The sequence below is a fragment of the Accipiter gentilis genome, chromosome W, assembly GCF_929443795.1.
Source record: "Accipiter gentilis chromosome W, bAccGen1.1, whole genome shotgun sequence".
Taxonomy (NCBI): Eukaryota; Metazoa; Chordata; class Aves; order Accipitriformes; family Accipitridae; genus Astur; species Astur gentilis.
The window spans coordinates 18,592,747-18,613,302 of record NC_064918.1 but is presented as its reverse complement, the minus strand read 5'-3'; the positions used below and the strand labels follow the sequence as shown (position 1 = coordinate 18,613,302).

The 20,556-nt window shown below is 39.7% G+C and overlaps 1 protein-coding gene across 1 annotated transcript in view; it reads right to left on the bottom strand.

Moving 5' to 3' along the window:
- The window catches only part of LOC126035573 (BDNF/NT-3 growth factors receptor-like), a 123,221-nt gene that overhangs the window by 57,196 nt on the left and 45,469 nt on the right, over positions 1 to 20,556 (bottom strand). Inside the window, exons 7-10 of the mRNA XM_049794214.1 lie at positions 19,594 to 19,730; positions 16,553 to 16,685; positions 14,766 to 15,065; positions 9,351 to 9,383 (exon numbers count right to left, since the gene is read on the bottom strand). Of these exons, the coding sequence (XP_049650171.1) occupies positions 9,351 to 9,383; positions 14,766 to 15,065; positions 16,553 to 16,685; positions 19,594 to 19,730 (603 nt within the window). The remainder of the gene's footprint in view (positions 1 to 9,350; positions 9,384 to 14,765; positions 15,066 to 16,552; positions 16,686 to 19,593; positions 19,731 to 20,556) is intronic.

Sequence of the window (20,556 nt, the reverse complement as noted above, 5' to 3'; positions counted from 1 at the left end):
ATTAGTTATTAGGGACTGATTGCTCTGTGCTTCAAGCATATGCAGTACAATGTGGACAAAATTCCCCCAACAAACATAACATCATGCATAGTTTTGTGAGCTCGTTGGTTCTTCTGTTTCCCATAGTATTCTTAAAATATTTAATAGAAAACATTTGGAAATAACCTCATATGAAGCACAGAGGACTGAAGGTCAAATCCCAAGGGACAGACCAAATCCCAATACAAAGGGCTTTGCTCTATGCAGAAGGGTACTCAAGGCTAGAGTCCCCTGTCCCCATGCAGCCAAGCTCTGCTTACCCACACAAGGCACAGAAATGAGGGCCATGAACATCCTACATGAACTCCTAACCACGTCCTGCTGGTTAAAGGAACTCATGCAGTGCACAGGCACTGCAGAGACCAAGTTCCAGCCCAATAGCAGCTGTGAAAATCTGTCACAAACCTTTTCTCAGGGGCACATAGGTGCTTTCTTTGTCTGGAATTTTTCCTATTTGGTTGAAATCTCATGATTTGTCTCTCTAGTCTGTTTTGGCTCCTTTGAAGTGAAAGGCCACCCTTCATACCCTGTTCCAATTTATTTTTGCCTAGTCACATTCCATCTTCTTCCTGCATATATTCAGGTGGGGAGAAACACCCACCTCTTCTGTGAAGGTTTAGTCCATTGTCAGGGCCCTGAGAGTACTAACAACCCTTATTGGCCCTGCCCAGCCTCCCCTGGGGCCTCCCCCACTCCTGCCCATGGGCTCTGGAGCCTCATTTCAGGTCAGTCCAGGGCCATCAATCCCCACCCTGGTGACACCATAAGAGTGTTTGTCTCTAGCTCTGCCACAGCCCTGCCCTGCCTTGTCATGTGTCCTGCTGAGCCAGGCCCAACATTTAGGCTCACATCCTGGCCTGACCTCAGTCTGTCCCCATCCACATGGCCCTGCCCTGCCATCCTGGGGCTGTATCTGATCCTGGTTACGCTCACTGGTCCTGATCCTGACCCCCACTCATGGGCTGACAGCCCCATCCTGGCCACAGCTGAGCCCCATTCCCCACAGAAGTGCCTGATGCCCTGGGCTGGGGGCTGCCCCCACAGCCTGCCCTGCTCCCTCATTGGGGGCAGTGGGAGAGGCCACGGCTGGCAAGACCCCTGCCCTGCCAGCTGGAAGATACCCTTGGCACCTGGCCCCCACAAAGCCACTGGCACTGCAGTGCCCTGACACTTATAGAGAAATACCTTGCAACTCCCGTGAGTCTGTTAAAGCACTAGGGCACCACCCAAGCACCCTGACTTTACCAGGACCCAAGCCACTTACAAACATATAGATATTGTGTAGCATGCTGCAGGATCAAACCCTCTGCAGTTGCCTTTACCCTTTACACGGTGCAAATTTGCAGCATGATTAGCATAGGAGTCTGAAAAATATGTTTTGAAAGGGAGAACAGCAGGAAGGAGGGAGGTAGGGAAGGAGACCTTTAAATCTTGCTTCCAACATAATTTAAACTGGGGGTAAATAGATTAGCATACAGACTGAAGGGTCTGAAAAGAAGTAATGAAAAATGCTCAGTCTCCAGGAGGAGCCAATTCCTGGGTAGTTCCACAATCAACCATGCAGTGGTTTTCCCAAGAAGTATAACAGTTTCTAGACTTTTTAGCCTTATTTATTTATTCATCTCACCAACTGGACTTGTGAATTTGGAATAATTAAGGAAACACTCCGGACTACAAAGTGTTGCACAAAAAGTCACTGAAACAAAGATCAAAGGCAGCAATTTCAAAAAGTAGAAAGAAAAGCCAGAAATAAAATGGAATATTGTTTTCATCAGAACTAGATCTTGCAGGCTGTGATTCACTTGCACATCTCAAAAGCACACATTTTAACCGAATCTACCAGTCAACTGAATTACAGTACTCATACACATGCATCAGGACCTTGATAAACAGCTCAGCTTCAAAATCTTCATGTATACAACATATATAACACAACACATGTAGGAAACTGTGCAAACCATCACCTCTTCCTCCCCCTCAAAAAAAAAAAAATTAGAGAGGGAGAGGAAGCTATGCTTTAGTATTTCTAAGCACTTAAACCCAAATTGATGCTTCAAATGCGCATTTGCTAAAGTTTAAGGACATGGAATCAGAGTAATAACATTTAAATCAGCTTAAGGAAACTTGATTCATGGGTCATTTTGTCCAAATAAAAGTACTCCAAACAGGATCCAGCTTCTGCTGGAAGCTAGAGAGTGTTTTGGATGCGTTGGTTAGGATGTACTTTCATGCTCAGCAGAAGTATAGCAGAATTATTATGCAAAACTAGCTAGTTATATTTCAGTTTGCAGCTTCTATTATAATGCACGTTGGCTTTCAATAGGTATAGCCTAAAATATTTTGCCTAACTAAAAAATAACTTGAACACTGTGTCATCAAATCTTCTCTCAGATATCACCGAGTTGATGTTCTGCTTATGCAAGAGAGAATAAAGAAAGGTACAAATGAGAGGACAGAGAAAAATTACTTACAGGTGTATTGGGTTTGGGTGGCAAGATTTTGATAGTGGGAAGGGCTACAGGAGTGGCTTCTGTGAGAAGCTGCTAGAAGCTTCCCCTATGTCCGATAGAGCCAATGCCAGCTGGCTCCAAGATGGACCCACTGCTGGCCAAGGCCGAGCCCACCAGTGACGGCAGTAGCGCCTCTGTGATAACATATTTAAGAAGAGGGGAAAAAAACCCCAAAACAGCAACTTCAGTGGGAGAGAGGAGTGAGACTATGTGAGAGAAACAACCCTGCAGACCCCAAGGTCAGTAAAGAAGGAGGGGGAGGAGGTACTCCAGGCGCCGGAGCAGAGATTCCCCTGCAGCCCGTGGGGAAGACCATGATGAGGCAGGCTGTCCCCTGTGGCCCATGGAAGTTAACAATGGAGCAGATCTCCACCTGCAGCCCATGGAGGACCCCACACCAGAGCAGGTGGATGCTCCCAAAGGAGGTTGTGACCCCGTGGGAAGCCCACGCTGGAGCAGGCTCCTGGCAGGACCTGTGGACCCATGGAGAGAGGAGCCCAAACTGGAGCAGGTTTTCTGGCAGGACTTGTGACCCCGTGGGGCCCCACACTGGAGCAGTCTGTTCCTGAAGGACTGCAACCAATAGAAAGGACCCATGCTGGAGCAGTTTGTGAAAGACAGTAGCCTGTGGGAACAACTCATGTTGGAGAAGTTTGTGGAGGACTGTCTCCCATGGGAAGGACCCCATGCTGGAGCAGGGGAAGAGTGTGATGAGTCCTGCCCCTGAGGAGGATGAAGCAGCAGAGACAACGTGTGATGAACTGACCCCAACCCCCATTCCTTGTCCCCCTGTGCCGCTCAGCGGGGAGGAGGTAGAGGTCGGGAGTAAATTTAAGCCCAAGAAGAAGGGAGGGGTGGGGGGAAGGTGTTTTAAGATTTGATTTTATTTCTCATTATCCAATTCTGATTTGATTGGTAATAAATTAAACTAATTTCCCCAAGTTGAGTCTGTTTTGCCCGAGACAGTAATTAGTGAATGATCTCTCCCTGTCCTTATCCTGACCTATGAGCCTTTCGTTATATTTTCTCTCCCCTGTCCAGTTGAGGAAGGGGCGTGATAGAGTGGCTTGGTGGACACCTGGCATCCAGCCAGGGTCAACCCACCACAACAGGAAAACTCACTTGTGCCAAACTCATTTTTAAGGGGAATTTAGGGGTACATTTTTGGATGCAAAACAAGTATGGAAGCATCCCTGAAAAAATAAGTTATATAAGGAGAAATCATGAACTCTCTTTCCTCCAAGAAATGCCTCTGGAAGGTTTACAAAAAAACTCATGCCTCTATGTACATCAGACAGTTGTCACCCTTGTGTGGATTGTCTGGCTCATAGTTCACAAGCAAGTTTCACCATGTCTAGTGCACACAGGCGACTCATGGGGGGTTAAAAAAGTGACCCAGCCTTGGGTTGCCTTGAGGCCCTGTCTCTCTGCAGAGATGACTCACCGGGAGCTGTGTAGGCAGCTTAGCCCTGGGTTGTCTGATAAACCCTAAACTAAACACGGCAGTGGCTGCACCATTCAAAGAACCAAAACCTGAACTGAGCCTTGAAATCCCTTAACAAATAGTATGCACTGAGTCTCAATCCAACCACTATTCAGTTGCTGAGGAAGCAAGGTGAAAAAAAACCCCAAAACCTGGAGGGTTTCAGCTTCAGTTTCAAATGACAACCTTGTGTATTCAAACAATCACAGACCAACAAAGGAAAGATAAGGGGAAACTCCACTCAGATATACATAATCCACTCATAGTCATACACACCATTCCACAAGTCAGGGGATAAAAACTCTAAGATTCAGGTTGGAAATGGGGTTGTCACTTCTCTAACCATGCAGTTGGCTTGCGAAGGAAACCCTTCCCCCCCTTGATGGGATGCAGGTCGAGGTAACTTCCCTGGGATTGAGAGCCCTTACCTGGAGGGGTAAGTGAATATTGTTTATGCTTTAAGTTTGTAAATGCGTTTGTGGTTGTCTGTGAATCGCTTGTGGTTGCAAGAATGTACTGCTCTTGCCTTAAAAAATTGCAATAGTGCATTCCTCCATTGTATCTGTAAAACCTGCAATAGTGTTGTGTTAAGTCTGCAAGTGAAGTTTGTTTGCTTGAACCTTGCAGTTAAGTCCTTTTCCGTCACATTAATTTGGCATAGTTGGCAGGATACAATGGAGGAACTATTGCAGAAACATGGTTGTAAACCTTCTCCTGTAGACAAGGAGAAGGCAAAGAAGTTGTGGAGGAGTAAAGAGAAAGTGGTGGCATGGGTAGAGCAGTGTAGGAAGGAACAAAAGAAAAAGAAAAATGGGAAAGGTAAAGGTATCCTGTGCACTATTTTTGGAGCATGTCTAACTTGTGCACAGGAGGAGGCACTGAAATCTGAGACGGCAAAAATTACTGGTGCAGCCAATCTCACTGAAGCTACAAAATTCAGGGCATTAGAAACTGAAGTTGAAGTGACCAAAACTGCTTTAGAGGCAGAATGAAAGATAAGTGCGGCCTTGAGTGTTCATAATGGACAATTAGAGGTTGAAAATGTGTTTTTGAAAGATGAATTAAATTCTGAAAGGGAGAAGAACAGAACATTACTAGAAAAATTAAAATTGTTGTTATCAAGTGCTCCAACTCCCTCTCCCGCCCAAGTCAGGAATCTAGTTATGTGTGCCGATCCTGACACTTGGGATGGGGATATCTGGGGTGACCCAGATGATGAATCTGATGGGGCAAGTAATATTGAAATTCGACCCCTCATCAAAATGGAGGTACAGTCGAGGGCCAGGAACAATCAAAATTTAACTACAACCCGAACCACCCCATGGTCTGGACCTGAGCTCGCACAAATGCAAGAGAAATTTTCACACAAGCCAGGGGAAAGTGAAACTGAATATTTATGGTGTGTGTCATTGAATGGAGGGGATCGAGTCTTGTTGAGCGAGGAAGAAGCCAGGGGATATTGGGGTCCTGGTGTGTTCCTTGATCAGGGTCCTGTGGGGAATCAACCCTTGACGCTCAGAGTTGCCTATTGGGCAGGGGGACTAGATTCTAGAGAATGAGGTGAACCTCTGACTATTAAAATGGCTGGATTATCTAGGCTGGCTGAATCAGTGCAAAAGGCTGCCTGTATACAAGCTATGTACAAGAGCGGGGAGCAGGGTATTCCCCTTGCTGCTCCAGTTGATCTGGTCCACCTTAAACCATTAATTAGAGGTCTCCCTGATGTCTTGAAAATTTACGTGCAAAACCTAAAAGAAAAAATTATATGGGCAATTAATCATAATACTTGCAACCCCAACCAGCAACAACAGCCTGTTTTAACATGGGGGGAATTTCAGGCCGATCCACTCACGTAATATCCAGCTTAGAATGGCCTAACCAGCATATTGACCCATATATTATTTTAGTCAGTGGCCCCAGATGAATACCTGTAAATTTTCTAATTGATACTGGAGATTTAATCTCCAAGAAACCACATGAAATTGGCAAATTCCCCACACAATTGCATTCTGGCCAACCTGTAATGGTCAAGTTACCTCAAATTGGAGTTGTACCCCTGATACTGACCAACGCGAGGGGGCTGTATGCATGGGAAGCAAAAGATAGCTCCAATTGCATACATCGGATAAGTAGCAGGTAGATTATACCAAGTTTCTAACCAATTTATTGTCGAGCATGTATATGTTCGAGCAGCTCTCTTCTCTTTAAATTATAGGACTGTTCCAGTTGAAGAAGGATAAGCGACAACTGGGAAGACACAGGGTGGAGACCTCACAGACATTGATCCAAACTGATGTGAACTGTACCTTAGAGGAATTGACAAGCTACACAGACCTGGAGCGTGTATCAGGGGTTTTATCTTTTGATTTTCATATGTTTGTTTGGTAGGGATAATGGTTTGTTAATCTAAGTTTTAATAGTGCTATACTATGGCTGTAATTGTAAGGTTTTTTTGTAATAATTGTTTTTAGTCCTATAATAACCATATGCATAAGTAAACAATCTAGGATATGGAATAGACAGCCTCAGGCTTTTGACATACCGAACCAGACAATATGATCTATAAGATGATACAAGGTTTTGCTCGCATGCTTAACTTTTCTCATGTGACTTCCTGTTTGCCTTTACCACATAACCCCCACTCAGGGGATCCCCATAACAGCTCTCCCTGTGGATATAGGTAAGAATTTAGATTGGCTCTGGAATCAAAATAAGTCTATCATTTGGGGTGAATTAGAATGGAAGTGGCCATTTAATAATATGTTAAATCGAACTTCCATTTGGAGCCTAAATTGTTCCTATGCCCCACTCTGTCGGGACAATAAGACTTTAGGATATAGGGGCAAACAGCCTCAATCCTCCCAACAGCCATGTTCCAAACACCCTTGGGCAGATACATGGTATGGGGATGAGCCATATTGGGGAAAACGCTTAGTCCTGAGGTATGTGGAACCGGTAAACACCCAGTGGTGCTTTGAGTTTCCTTCAACACCTGGCAATTTATGTATGTGGTTCAATGTGATGGAAGGACCACCTGCTAATTGTTTATGGTCTCAAGCCCATGAGGAGAGGAAAGATGACAGGAAGGAGTGCTATCCCTGGCGGTCTAGACAAAGGTTCTCAACACAACCCAATGTGAAAAAAACACCCCTGTGGAATTGTACAAATATTATAAATTGTACCACTGGTGGGGATCTAGAAAATAGTTGGTTGTGGTTAATTCCTTCATTACGGCATTTAATCAGTGCTGCCTGCTTGTGTCAAAATTACACCAGGCCATATCCCCCAGCAATGGGATGTAATACTAGCATAAGCTATAAAGACTTAAAATATTCTGAGAAATCCTCCTGTCACATTCCTCGAACCATGGGTAATTGTGACGACTCACCTATATATGTTCCACATCAGTTAACGTGGCTATGCTCAGATGGGACTATTACAGATATGTTAAGACCTATACATCTTGGTCTGCAGTGTACTTTGGGAGTACCATCATTATGTCCTTCTTATTACTCTGAGAAATTTATCTCTCAAGGACTGTGGCATCCCTGTACCAAACGAAGTACAGACAACACCGATTGGACTGTATCCCATAAATTAGCAGTATGGGCCAAAGGGTTCTTTGGGCTAGGAATAGGTCACCTTAAAACTAGAATTGTGCTGTCCAATTTAACTGCACAAGTGGAAGATTTGGCAGACCTCACTAAAGTCAATTTTGAATTGCTAGATACACAAGTACAAACTGCCTCAAAAGTTGCACTTCAAAATCGACTTGCACTGGATATGATATTACTCAAAGAACAAGGGGTGTGCGGATACTTGAAAGCAAACCATGAACAAGAAGAATGTTGGGTCACAATTCCTAATGTGTCACTACCTCTTTGGGAAAACCTCCAGAAGATGAAGATAGTCTAAGTTACTCATGAACTGCAGGACCAAGTGAAGGACACTTGGTTGGGAAATATTTTTGGTAGGATAGGATGGGTATTTTCTGGATGGATTGTTAACTTGTTACAAACACTGATTGTTATTATAATTTCTATTATTGTAGTATGCATTGCCGTTAGTTGTGTAAAAAGAATGATTGTAAAATCTAACTCTGAGGTAAGGGCTCACCCAGAAATTGAGGAATACATAACTCTACTAAAACACAGAGATGAAACTTATACCAATACACCGGTCAATGATGACATGCATGTGGTTGAATTGTGACTCGGGTCACGGGGTGGATTGTGTGGATTGTCTGGCTCATAGTTCACAAGCAAGTTTCACCATGTCTAGTGCACACAGGCGACTCATGGGGGGTTAAAAAAGTGACCCAGCCTTGGGTTGCCTTGAGGCCCTGTCTCTCTGCAGAGATGACTCACCGGGAGCTGTGTAGGCAGCTTAGCCCTGGGTTGTCTGATAAACCCTAAACTAAACACGGCAGTGGCTGCACCATTCAAAGAACCAAAACCTGAACTGAGCCTTGAAATCCCTTAACAAATAGTATGCACTGAGTCTCAATCCAACCACTATTCAGTTGCTGAGGAAGCAAGGTGAAAAAAAACCCCAAAACCTGGAGGGTTTCAGCTTCAGTTTCAAATGACAACCTTGTGTATTCAAACAATCACAGACCAACAAAGGAAAGATAAGGGGAAACTCCACTCAGATATACATAATCCACTCAGACATAGTCATACACACCATTCCACAAGTCAGGGGATAAAAACTCTAAGATTCAGGTTGGAAATGGGGGGAGTCACTTCTCTAACCATGCAGTTGGCTTGCGAAGGAAACCCTTCCCCCCCTTGATGGGATGCAGGTCGAGGTAACTTCCCTGGGATTGAGAGCCCTTACCTGGAGGGGTAAGTGAATATTGTTTATGCTTTAAGTTTGTAAATGCGTTTGTGGTTGTCTGTGAATCGCTTGTGGTTGCAAGAATGTACTGCTCTTGCCTTAAAAAATTGCAATAGTGCATTCCTCCATTGTATCTGTAAAACCTGCAATAGTGTTGTGTTAAGTCTGCAAGTGAAGTTTGTTTCCTTGAACCTTGCAGTTAAGTCCTTTTCTGTCACAACCCTACAGTACCAATTGTAACTATCAGTAGCAGTGGATTTATGCTAATCTGAATCAAAAGCAGCAGTGTAAGTAGAAATTGCCCTCATTTATCTTAAATAATATGTCAGGAAAAGAGCCAATGATACAAAGTGCCTTTTAAAATTGTGTTATAATATGTGCTATTTCAGTTTAACTGAGCCTGACCTTCAATCTTTTAGTGGTTCGAGTTCCTTTATTTGTATCATTAAAAGAAAAGAAAAAGAAAATCAAATATATACCATAAACTTCTGGATCCACAATTGGGCCACTACCTGTGCATGGAGAAAAAAACAAACAAACAAAAAAAAACAAACAGAAAGAAAAAGCCTTTGTGAATATATTGTAGATTGCAAATTCTGGAAGAATAAGAGTTTCCTTAGTTTTGTTTTTTTTTTTAAGAGCTTACATGCTATTTGCAATAGCAATGCTCAGTACCTACACAAATGCAAAGCAACATCAATATATTGTACTATAATTTACAATTATTTTAGAGCTGTCCCAAATGATAACACTTTGCTTCATGTGAAACAGATAATACACAGGGCATTTGCTCTAGTAAAAGCAGGCATATTTACCAAATGGGCAAAATTCTGCTCTCTGCTGCTAATGTGTATCTGGAATAAATGCAACAGTAACTATTCTTGTTGAAAGTCAATGTTAAAATTCTCCCTGACATTAAGTGGAAGCAGACTTCAGTGGGAGTTACAATAACTGACTTTTACCTGGTCAAAAAATTTGCAGTTAAATCACTGAGAGAGCAAACTGTTTTAGATCTGCAGCACTGTGGTAAATTAAAGGCTAGAGGATGCTGTTAGAGGATGCTCCCAAGAAGCCAGCTGCACACCTGATCCACAGACAGAACTCTTATTGAAAGAATAAGATTTCCCATATGCAAAGAAACTAGAGAAGCCAGCCTTTACACAAGCAAAGTGGATACCTGTCTAGTATATACTTTTCTAAATTTTACTAGTTCCAGTTTGCAGCTTTTTCTAATTACTGCACATATGTAAGGCTAAGCACACATGTGAGTATAACATACACTGAAGTTGGTATACTATTAGTTTATTCATGCTTCGAAAGATACTTGTGTTATATTTCAACATGCCCATTCATCCTAGTCTATAACATATTTATAGCATGCATTATGTAGTATATTTACTCTTTTTTGTTGGTGGTTTGGTAATAAAATTAATAGATAGTTAAAACCTCTAAAGATGACTCAAACTTCAAAAGGAATAATTCTGTTTATAGTACCATACAGTAATTCCATACCAGTGACATTACACTGGCATAAAGCCACTGTGAAGTATGACCAGAACACAGTTGTTTCTGCTTTTTTCAACAGCATGAGAATCTGTGCTGAAAATACAAAATAAGAGTTGCAACCTATTTGCAAAATGGCAGCAGATAATTAGGTTCATTTTTAAATGCATTTGAAGATATTCTAGTACCCAGAGATATGGATTAAGAGACCCCATGAAAATGGTCATGTCAATCTGCAGAAATAAATGAAATAAGTGTGTAGTACTATCTGTCCTCAAACAAGTTCTGACCAGGGTTTTTTTGTCCATAAACCTTCATGGATTCAGTTTTTCCAGTATAAAACATTCAGCTGATGAAAGAACCAGTTTACCTTCTGTATGAGTCCTACTTCTCATAATCTGAAGAAAAAAACCCAACTTCCTAGGCCTTTACTCCTGAGTTAAATTACAACATTTTTATTACTGTTTACTGGAAATGGGATAAAATAATCAGATTGGTTTAACCTGTAATTCCTGCTTGGGGCATATAAACCAGAAAGTCATCTATTCCATTCAAATACCTTTTATATAACTAAATACTTCACTTGAAATAAAGTTGAAAAAATCAAGAACTTAGACCAACCCCAAATTTCTATGTAGTATTCCCTACCTAAAAACATCATCAAAACATTGTTTGAATCTATTTTAACATGAAAGTTTACCACAGTAATTTTGCATGTTTACATGCAATTATTTTTAACGCAAAGAACAGCATTGTTTTGGTCCTTGTTAGAACAGGTTGTTGCGCAAATAAAATATTACAGACATATCCTATTCACTCATCTTTATAAACTGCCTCAACTACATTTGGTTTGCTTGCTTCTTTCTTTATAAAGATGACACTTTCAAAATAAAGCAGCAGCAAAAGACTCAACCCAAAAAAATATTTGTGCAACACAGTCACGTGTTATTATGCCAAACCAGCAGGATGCTACTTCTAAGGCATATCTAACATATTATTATACAATGACAAGATACTACATGACTTGAATTCCTTCAGCTGAACTTCAGAGTAGAGGGCTGGTAGATGAATGATTTTACTTAGAAATAGTTATTATTGGTAAAAATCTCTCCAGCACTCATTAGCTGTTATGGATCAGTTATGGAAACAGCCTCTGGAATAAAACACAGCTGACTATTACTTAGCATTTGCTGCAATGCAGTCTCAAATTGTCAAATTATCCTCAGCAAGAACAACTTCACTAGAATCCATGAAGATTACCAGATTAAAACTAGTTAAAAAACTAGCCAACAGAATGTGAAATTTGTTCCCCCAGACCTTAGTATTTTAAATAAACTTTTAATTTATAACATTAACTTGACCCAAATCCCACTGTGGTACAAGCTTTCTTCTCCTTTATGCTTGCATCCTCCGTCCCTTGAAAAATGTTCTGTAAGTAGCATGCTGGAAGCTGAGAGCATCTTAGCACAAATCGTGTCTTCATCATGCTTGATGCAACTTTGAGTAGAGTATTAGGCTGTTGATGATACAACATGTTTCAGACTTTGCTGTATTTATTTTAAATAGATACATAGTTTATAGGTGAATTTTTTTTAACTTGCTTTTGTTTTTATCTTCAGTGCATTTGCCTGTAAGTGATTTAATAACCAGAGAATCAGTTCAAAGCTCAGTCTGGATACCCCACCCCATGAAACATCAGGGCTAGTATTTAATTCAGTCACGAAGGCATGGAAATGAACATAATACCAGAGCATGGGCCTAATCTTTATGCTTCATTGTACGATATGTGGGCCAAAAGGAGATATTACACAGTAACAACAGCGCTGAAAAAGCCTTTTAAAGGTCTGTCCTGGTTTCAGCTGGGATAGAGTTAATTTTTTTTTTAGTAGCTGGTACGGTGTTGGGTTTTGGGTTCAGTATGAGAAGAATGTTGATAACACACTGATGTTTTCAGTTGTTGCTAAGTATTGTTTGTACTAAGTAAAAGGTCTTTTCAGCTTCTCATGGCCAGCCAGCAAGAAGGCTGGAGGGGCACAAGAAGTTGGGAGGGGACACAGCCAGGGCAGCTGACCCAAAGTGGCCAACGGCATATTCCGTATCATGTGACGTCACATCTAGTATATAAACTGGGGAGAGTTGGCCAGGGGGGGTGGCTGCTTGGGAACTAACTGGGCATTGGTCAGCGAGTGGTGAGGAATTGCACTGCGCATCACTTGTTTTGTATATTCCAATCCTTTTATTATTATTATTATTTTATTGTTATTATTATCATTATTACTTTCTTCCTTTCTGTTCTATTAAACTGTTCTTATCTCAACCCAGGAGTTTTACTTGGTTTTTTCCCCAATTGTCTCCCCCATCGCACTGGGTGGGGGGGAGTGAATGAGCGGCTGCGTGGTGTTTAGTTACCAGCTGGGGTTAAACAACGATAAGGTCTGAAAGATCCTGGCAGTGCTTTAAATAGTAATAGTAAAAAAAAAGAAAAAAAAAGTAATACAATGCATAGAGGATGCTAGTTTTTTAACATTTACGTTTATGACAGCTTAAATGGAGAAAACAACAATGTTACGGAATATTCTAAAGCTCAGTACCACAAGTCTTACAGGAAAAAGCCTCACAAATAAAAACAACATTGAGGAGGCTAACTAGATAAAAATTAACAGCAGGGAAATAACTTAAGACTGATTTGGTGCCATCCCCTACACACAAACTGATTTCTAATGCAGTTACAACCTGTCTGTATGTAGTCCAGTTTGAACACAACATAGATAATCTTGGAGACTTATAATGAATATGTTTATAAAAAGGAAGGAAAAAATAAATAATGCTCTCTTTCTAATTGCAACACCACCTTTAATTTAAAAGGCCACAACTGGAAAATTTTCAGCTTACAGGGGACAAGCATAAAAGAAAAATGGAACATTAAAAGAAAAAAAATGATAAATTCATATAAATGTGTTAGAGGAACTGTTATTCTGTTAAGAAAATGAAGCCAAATTCATAGTAAATAATCAGAGTGTAAGAGAACTTCAATTGTATACAGAATATCTATGAGGTAAACTGTTTTACTGAACTGTTATAATGTAGTATTAAAGGATGCCAGTAGCCAAAACCATGACCTGTTTCTGTAATGAGTCTATTTAAGGAAGGACTGTAGAGAAGAAAGAAGAGAGGAGCTACTAAGAACAACAGGAGAAAATAGAGCCCAATTATATCAGCTCTTCACCTTCTCTTTCTGAGGGTGGGAAAGAAAAAGACTTGCCATCTCTCTCCCTGTAGCAGGCTGAGCTGATAGGAACAAATGTTAAATACAGACCATATTTTTACTGTCTGTAGCCTACAATGTAGGAGAGGGAATTTAAATATTCATATTTTTTCTATCACATAACATTAGCACTGCATATTGCTGTTTCAAAAAAGAGAGAGGTTATTTATATCCCATGGTTAAAAAGCCAAAGGCATACACATGCTCATATTTTCAGATATGACTCTACAATTATTTGCACAAAATCACACCTATATTTCCACTCAGGGTCCACTCATTTTTTTCACATACAGCAATGCACTTACATGTATGCCTTCGTATTCTTACAGTCACTTCAAATATGGTTTTGAAGATGTGGGAAAAGATCAAACCACAATGTACATTAACTACTTACAGTAGTCCCTGCAGTTCAGTGAATTAGTCCATCTTGAGACTGCTCACATAGCATTTAGGAGGTCTGACCTGGAGCCTTTAGAGCAGCATAAGATGCATAGATTTGAAGATAACCATCTTGAGCACAAATATTCCTAGGCATGCAGATGCCCAACCTCCACCGAAATGAATGGGAATTGGATATCTAAATGCCTGTGAGAACCGGAGAGCTGGTCCATCATGTCTCTAGGTTACTTGTTTTCTATCCAGCTCCCTCTAGTGTCCTACACAATATATTATCATCAACTCATTGGACTGCATTACTGATTTTGCATCAGTGCACTAGATGCTACATAGGCATACTCCTTGTGCCCTTGGATACACTGCCTAGTTGCACTTGTACACAGTGTAGAAAACGTGCAGTGACTTAAAATTGGTACTCAGTGCTTTCCAGGATCAGAACTGAGGCTAAAGAAAACACTTCAGAAACACTGTTTTACTAGTCTTAACTGTCATTGAGGATGATTACTCAAAGGGAGGATTTAAAGAGCACCAGTGTGGCCCCCATTGAAAAGCAATAAACAGGAAGAAAATGTTAAAAATGTATTGTTTTACAACTAATCTTAAAGACATTCATTCAGAGAAAAAAACATGCATATAAAAAGCTTCCTCCAAAATAGGTAAACTGGCCAGGAGCACTGTCTCCCCATTCTTGTCAATTTGCAATTGCTAACATAAAAAAAATTATACTCACCATCTCCAGGCACTGACATGAAATGAGCATTAACCCATTTTTCATCCTCTCCATACTCGTTCTTTGCTAGTAAGGTATAAGCACCATTGTTCAGATGGGTAGGGTTGTCCAGCTGAAGGCAGCCATGGTATTCACTTTGATTGATAACATGTATTTTAGTACAGATGTATTCAGACTCATTCAGTATAGCCCCTTCATAGAACCACTGCAATGTGGGCTTAGGGTTCCCTTTCACAGTGAATGGAATACACCAGTGGTGGTCCGGGGTTGGAGATTCAATAAATGTGATATTTGGTGCAACTATATTGGGAAAAAAAGAGTGAAGAACATCAGAATATCCCAAATGTCTTTTTTTCTCATGTTATCAGTGCTAAAATGTGCTACTTGAAGGATTTATACCTATTTGGAGGATACTCACACAGGAAGCCTACCTGCTCTGCCTTGGGTACTGTGCTCACAACTGAAATGAAGCCATTCTTTAGAAAGAAACAAAACAAACTAGTTTCAGACAAAGTGTGAACCCCCACTAAATCACTTACTCTGCAAGGTGTGAAAAGTTCAGTTACCAGATCACTGAGAAGGGAGATAGGGAAATTTTAGCTTTACTGTGCTGAAAAAATGGCACAGAGGAGTGCTGAAGGAACAAAACAGTATCAAAAATATTTAAAAGTCAGCCAAAAGCAAGTAGTACTGGAAATATATTCAGCTAGGAATCCAAGCTTTGAGGTGACTTCTTTAAAAGAATCAAAGCCAGAGCAGCTGATTTCATTCCCTGGATTCTTCTGTCAGGGAAGGACCATTTTCTACTATACATTTTCTCATTCTTTATTCAAACGTGCTAAATGCCTCGAGTTTACAGAGTTCTGTTTCCCTCAAGAGACTATTTCAACATCTTGCATGTTATTTTGCTTTTAGGAAATTTTCCTTGATATTCATTCTTAACTGCATCCAATTTCATCTAGTTATACTCCCTTTTATCACTCATAACAGTGCCAATCTCACAATCTCATTTACACTGTTCAAACATTTCTAGTTTATGTCCCTTTCCATAGCTATTACATATCTAATTTCCACCTATAAAACATTTTAAGTGCTTCTAAAGTGATTTCTCAAGTTTACTGTCATGAGCACATGCTGAAAAAAATTTTCCGTCTACAAAGTGTTCCATTCCCATCTTCAATTAAACAGAGGGTTGCAACTTGTGAAAACATATTTCACATAAAATGAATTCAGACTGGAATCTCAGATCTAAGAAGCCAATGCTTCTATACTACATGTCCCTTCCCCCTTTTCCTCGGCCCTGACAAATAATTATTCAAAGCTATGACAAATAAATTTACATCTGGCAGAACAAATGATGCAAATGCATTAATTTTTGAACAAAGCAATTGTTGGTTTAGTTAAAAAAAATAATTGTAGTTTATTATGAATAATTTCTATGACTTCTGATGCATTCATGTTTCTTAATTCCTAAGATAGCGTATATGTACATGCATACCATTACAAACCTGTTCACATTGACAGTACCACTGAGTATTTGGGGTTTCAGACATTTACTTACAGATTGCTCAGACTGGAAGATAAAGCATTTAGAAACATAATTTTTGCAGAAGAACTCAGAGCAGAAAAAGGTAAAAATAACAACTGCTCATTGGGCTATTCCCAGAATTAACTGCAATAGATAGTTCACATGCTTAAAGGGTATTTCTGTTTCAACAACCTGTGTGCCCAACAAATATTTATACCCAAAATAGCTATTGCCAATGTGGTTTAGCTTGCTTACGTACAGAATACTGTGAGCTCGGCAGAGGCTTGGTCCTCTCCCACAATATTCTCTGCTACGCAAGAAATCCACAGTCCACTGTCCACAGATGAAATGTTCTTTATGGTTAGCGAGGCAGGATTCTTACTTGTGTCACTCTACAAATGATCAAAAAATATGGATGTGCCAAATATGGCATAAAGAAACAATGGAGAGAGGGGGAACCATTGGCCACAGTTCAACAGCATTTTCCATTTTCCCTTCCTTTTAGCTGTATCAAACTGTAATTAATCAAAGCATTACTTTGGTGTCTTATCCAAACTGATGCAAAACACCTACAGAACCAATTGTAATCATTGGTAGCAGTGGATTCAAAGCCCCCAAAACTCATTCATTTTTCCACCATGTCACTTTCTGTTTCTCCCTTCTTTTGACACCTTTCTCTCTACACAAAAGTTTTTTTCTGCACCCATTCCCTTGATTATCCCTCTCTTCAATTTCATGATTGATTTCTATGGTCTATCTCTAATCTCTTTAATCTTTTTATTCTCTCCTATATTCTGTTCAGTCCTCACTTTACTCTTCCTTTTATCTCTTCTGTTTACACTTAGCTTGACATCTCTTCTACTGCTGCCTTCTGAGCTCTACTGCACCTTGACAACAACATGTCTTCTCCCTCCTCCTTAGCCAAATGTCTCTTAAAAGCTTCTTGCTATCATGGAACCTTCCACAAGAGAGTATGTCCCTTCTACTAACTGAACTACTGCCCAAGTGCTGTTTTACTGTGCTTGAGCACAGGTTAATTGAGGTAAGAATTATGATTTACAGAAAGTTCAGTGCATTAAATGCTATATTAAATATGCAGCTATGCTACACTGCATGAAGTAAATTACAAAAATTAATTACAAAAACAAAGCAAAAAGTAATTACAAAGATTTAAAAAAAAAACCAAACCAGCTAGCAAAGCTAGTTGTTAAAGCCTCTGTTGTCTTAAATGAGGTCCTTAAAATGACAGCCAAATAATTACTATTTCCATACTTGAATTTTTCATAAAATGCAAGATTATTTTATTAAAAAGGAAAGGAACCAAAACAAATTTAGAAAATAAACAATTAGGATTATTTAAAAAAATAATTTAAAAAGCCTTTTGGGGTACTTATTGTACACATATGCTTTGATGCTGCACAGAACACAAGCAAATGATATGCTGCACCTGTAAAACCACAGTGACTTCCAGTGGTAGACAATGGGGATATGTGGGAACACTCCCACATACAGGATTGCAGGATCAGAATTTTAAACATTGAGATGAAACCTTAAATCCACTTAAGTCAAATGTCCCATTGATTTCACTGTGATACTGGGGCAGAAGTGGAAAAGCCAACACCCCAATGCATGTTTCTCCATGTGCAACTCTCAGAGGTGAGCAGTCCTCAAAGCAGGAGTCAAAGCACAGGGCTTCAATTGCAGGCTCAGGCTGAAACATATAGCGAGAAAAGTCTAACTGACATTAACCAACTTATACATCAGCATGAAAGCTGAGCATGTGGTTAATGTTGCAGGACTGAAGGTTGGTTTTCACTTTTGCTAACATTTCTCCTTGTAAAACAGTAAAGAAAAACAGGCAGAAGCAGCATAGGAGGTTAAGGGAGGCAGAAACAAAGATATGGAAGTGAGAAAAAGGAAACCAAAACCAACACTCACAGAAAAGTTGTGAATGGCAAATTAGCTTTAAAAGGCACTCATTCTTCTGCTACTGAAAAGACTACTGTGCTCCACAGCTATATTATAAGCCCTTCTCACAAAGTTATGTCAGGATAAAAAAGCTTTTCAGGAAAGCTCAAAGCAAACTGAACATGGCATTTGAAAAACAGGAAGGTTAAAAAATGAGGTGATCTTACTTTTTGAACAGTATCCCACATTTGTCTTGGCTCATGACTCAAAAAAAAAACCAAAACAAAAACAAAAACCACAACTGCATAAATTCCTCACTGTTTTAACTTTTTGTTCTTGTTGATAACTGATGCATTTGGGTAGTTTTACACATTAGAGAAAAGTTTAAAAATAAAACTAGAGGTCTACAAAGCTCTTATAAAAGCTGAAAGACAGGCTAGTCAAATTCTACATAAGCCTAATGTAATAACCTCAGTGAAGAAAGTGCAGAGTTTAAGAGACCCCAGAGGTCCTGTCTCTTCCATACTGCAGGAACAGTTTTGGAAGTACACATCATGCACTTCGTACAGACCAGAAAGCTTTAGGCAGTCTGTACTCTCATGAATGCAGGGAAGCTGATGCCATAAAATTGTAAATAACAGAGGGTCTTGCACAGTGTAAATAATGGCAATTTAGGAGGTCAACAGCTGTATATTGAAGACCTGCTTAAATGCTTCTCCTTATCAACATCTTCATCAGAAAGAACTTAATCAGTATATCTCCACTGCGCACACAGTCTAAGGCAGGTACACAGAATATCAGGATCTCAGGAAACAAAATTCCCACTGTCTGGATGGGTTTATTGAGGAAACATTTTCATACTTCATAAAAATATTGCCATAGTAAAACCTTGACTTTGACTTTCATGACTCTTGTTATTTTGTTTTGTTAAAGGAAAATGAAAAAAACCACAAAGTAATTAATATTTACAACCAAAGTTCCAACGCACCAAGCTTTTGGCCTAAAAATATTAAAAAATTAGAGAGACAAAGCTTTTCTCACAATTTAGATTGGACTTCTCTCTATGCAGATATTTGTGATAAGAAAGTACTTAAGCGTCAGTATCCTGATTTGCTACATTATTTCCATGAAATTACAGCACTATCATTTACAAAAGAACATCCAAAAACTTAATTGCAAATCAGTTTCTCAAGGAATGAATTTTGCCATTTTCCAAAAGCACTGCAGCAGTCACCATGGATTGAAAGTAATTGGAAATAAATGTAATCCTAACATTAATTTACTATTTCATATTTTTTATAAAATTTAATTAAAGTTAGAGACAAGGCTTTATTTCATCCTTTGGCAGATGTCTTGTCTCTGAATTGCCACATATTTGAATATGAAACTTACCTCATGGTTTGAAACAAGATTAGTGAGCACCCAGGATACATTAGGGGATGGCCCTCCAGTAGTATCACAGTATAATGTGATGCTCTTTCCTTCCACCACAGTGATGTTGTAATTGCTTAAGTTTGCTGAGGGCAAGTCTATGATACAAGAAAAAAAAAAAAACAACACAAAAAACACACAAAAAAAACCATCTCTCTTTAATTAGTTTAATAAATTGAAATGAGAGGAAGTAATACCCAAGAAAAGACAAATCATTTACCATACTATGCTTTCTTGCCTATAATAAGATTTGAAAATCAGCACAAATATACAATAACTGCTACAGCAGTGCTGTAATGTGATTCCCAATATAGGTGTTATGGATTTCTTCTATTATGTTCACTTTATAAATCATATGTTGAACTTAATAAGACAAAGCTGGATGGTTTGTAGGCCTTCATGCAGTAATCTGTTAGTAAAGGTAGCCATCTGCTCTCACCTACTGTGAATTCAAATCTCAGCAGTGTCTGTCAACTAGCTTGGCAAGAAATAAAACAAATCTTAGGGAACATTTGGCTATTAATTATCCTGGTTAAGGAACAGGAAGAGAAGTAATGAGATCATTTCCTTTATAAAGTTACCCTTCCACACCACCTCTGAAAACTTCCAACTGCTCTTGCCAGACCTAAACTTGGAAAGAGATTAAGACTCCCCTATTCTCCCTGGCACTACTATTCAGGACTGTCTGCTTGCTGTGCAAGTCCGCACAGTTTCTGCTAACATTTTGGTGCTATATCTCTGAGGGAAACAGCTATATTTTGCTTGTACCATGCCAGAAGGTTATAAAATAATGGTGCTTATTATTCTACAGAGTTGTAAAGTTAAACTAGAAACCAGTTGCAAGATCTTGCAAAAATTCTTATGAAAAAAAGTAGAGATATAATAATAACAAACACGTTATTGTGTGCATTTTATTCCCTTTCC